The sequence below is a fragment of the Eimeria mitis genome, genomic scaffold (genome assembly GCF_000499745.2).
Source record: "Eimeria mitis Houghton genomic scaffold, Emh_scaff5907, whole genome shotgun sequence".
NCBI classification, from domain to species: Eukaryota; Apicomplexa; class Conoidasida; order Eucoccidiorida; family Eimeriidae; genus Eimeria; species Eimeria mitis.
Genome location: NW_013574142.1, coordinates 1,675 through 3,632, shown reverse-complemented (window position 1 = coordinate 3,632; position 1,958 = coordinate 1,675). Strand labels below are relative to the sequence as shown.

The window sequence follows — 1,958 nt, the reverse complement described above, 5'->3', positions numbered from 1 at the left end:
GGCGAGCTTCTGAAAAGCAGCAGCAACCGGTTAAATGCAAATCCCTTTTACCTGCTTCCGACAGGGGGCAGCAGCAGCAGCAGCAGCAGCAGCAGCAACATCTGCTGCTGCTGCTGCTGCTGCAGCAGATGCTGCAGCAAGTGCTGCTGCAGCAGCAAGGCTGCTGTCTCGATAACCCTATTTGTTTGGGATTGAGGGTTTAGGGTTTAGGGTTTTGTAGCTGCGTGAGGGAATTAAGGGGGCAATATATAGGGTTTAGGGTTTAGGGTTTAGGGTTTAGGGTTTAGGGTTTAGGGTTTAGGGTTTTGTAGCTGCGCCAGGGTATAGTAGCTTTGAAGGCATCCCAGTTGGGGGTCGAGCACTGCAGCAGCAACACAGACTGATGCTCAGCACCTGCTGTGTCCTGTTGCTGCTGCTGCTGCTGTTGCTGCTGCTGCTGCTGCTGCTGCTGTTGCTGCTGCTGCTGCTGCTGCTGCTGCACAATAGCAAGGCAAATTTTGGCTCTTTCCATACCTGCGGGCAAATCAAAGAGCATCTCTTGCTGCTGCTGCTGCTGCTGCAGTTGTTGCTGCTGCTGTTGCTGCTGCTGCTGCTGCACTTGAGGCTGCACCTGCTGTTGCTGCTGCTGCTGCTGCTGCTGCTGCTGCTGCTGCAGCAAAGCAACAACCTCAGAAAGGGGTGGGGTGTCTCCTGAGGAGACAGGCAGCAGCAGCAGATCCTCTGCAACCGCTTCATCTTCTTGCTGCTGCTGCTGCTGCTGCTGCTGCTGTTTCTGCTGCTGCTGCTCGCTGTTAGTGATGCAGCCACAGCAGCAGCAGACAGTGCCGCACGTCTTCAGCAGCAACCGCTTCGCAGCAACAACTCTCAAACAGTCCTGTTGCTGCTGCTGCTGCTGCTGCTGCTGCTGCTGCTGCTGTTCTGCTGCTGCTGCTCCGCGCTGCTGCAGCAGCAAACTGTGGGGTTCAACCCACCGCGGCCACAAGGATTCAACAAAAGAACGGACAGCCAGCTCACAGGGGCCCCCCATGGGTACACTGGGGGCCCCCCCCTGGTTAAGGGGGCCCCCCTGGGGGCCCCCCAGGGGGCCCCCCAGGGGGCCCCCTAGGGGGCCCCCTAGGGGGGCCCCCATGACCTCTGTATCTTCTTGCATGCGCCAGCCGTCGGGTTTCTTCCTCTGTGCCTTTGAAGGGGAGGAAGCAGCAGGCCGCGGCTGCTGCTGCTGCTGCTGCTGCTGCTGCAGCTGCTGCTGCTGCTGCTGCTGTTGCTGCGGTTGTTTTGCTGTGTAGGTTGAGTTAGGGTTTAGCGTTTCAATGCGGTCTCAGGGTTTAGGGTTTAGGGTTTAGGGTTTACAGCGCGGGAAGAAGAAATAGAATAAAACACAAGAGAAGAAACAGCAAAAAGATGCATAAATATATCAATGAGGGGCCCCTAGGGGGCCCCCAAAAAGATGAGCTGGGGGCCCCCCGGGGGCCCCCCTATGCGGGGGGCCCCCCAACCAAGGGGGCCCCCTGTGGCTATGTTATTAATTTTTTTTGTGTATTTAATTTTTATATAATTATTTATTTTTATTGTTTATTAATTATAATTATATTTTATTATATTTTTTGTTTATGCGGCAAAACAACTGCAGCAGATAGCCGCAGCAGGAGATACAGCAGCACGAGCAGCAGCAACATGCTGCTGCTGCGGCTCCAGCGGCCCCTGCAGCAGCAGCAGCAGCAGCAGCAGCAGCGGCTGCTGCTGCAGCTTAGCTCATGGAGGTGTCGAAGCACTGTAGCCTTCCCTAGCTATGCTGGTGTACCCCAGCAACAGCAACAGCAGCAGCAACGGCAGCAACAGCAGCAGCAGCAGCAGCAGCAACGACAGCAGCAGCAACAGCAGCAACAGCACAACGAGGGAGAGAAGAGTACGCCAAAGCGCCTTCAACAGCAGCAAACACACCAGCATCAACTGTCTAC

General features: G+C 55.8%; 2 protein-coding genes across 2 annotated transcripts in view; one reads left to right on the top strand and one right to left on the bottom strand.

The window, feature by feature from the left end:
• Nucleotides 1–283: 283 nt before the first annotated feature.
• Nucleotides 284–1,150, bottom strand: EMH_0084810 (uncharacterized protein; the record flags this gene model as incomplete). The annotated part of the gene is made up of 1 exon (XM_013500821.1): nt 284–1,150. The coding sequence occupies one exon, from the start codon at nt 1,148–1,150 to the stop codon at nt 284–286; it is 867 nt and encodes a 288-aa protein (XP_013356275.1).
• Nucleotides 1,151–1,674: 524 nt separating this feature from the next.
• EMH_0084800 (uncharacterized protein) overlaps nt 1,675–1,958 on the top strand; it is a gene marked incomplete at both ends in the record, with an annotated part of 1,745 nt that continues 1,461 nt past the window's right edge. Inside the window, one exon of the mRNA XM_013500820.1 lies at nt 1,675–1,958. Coding sequence (XP_013356274.1) covers nt 1,675–1,958 — 284 coding nt within the window.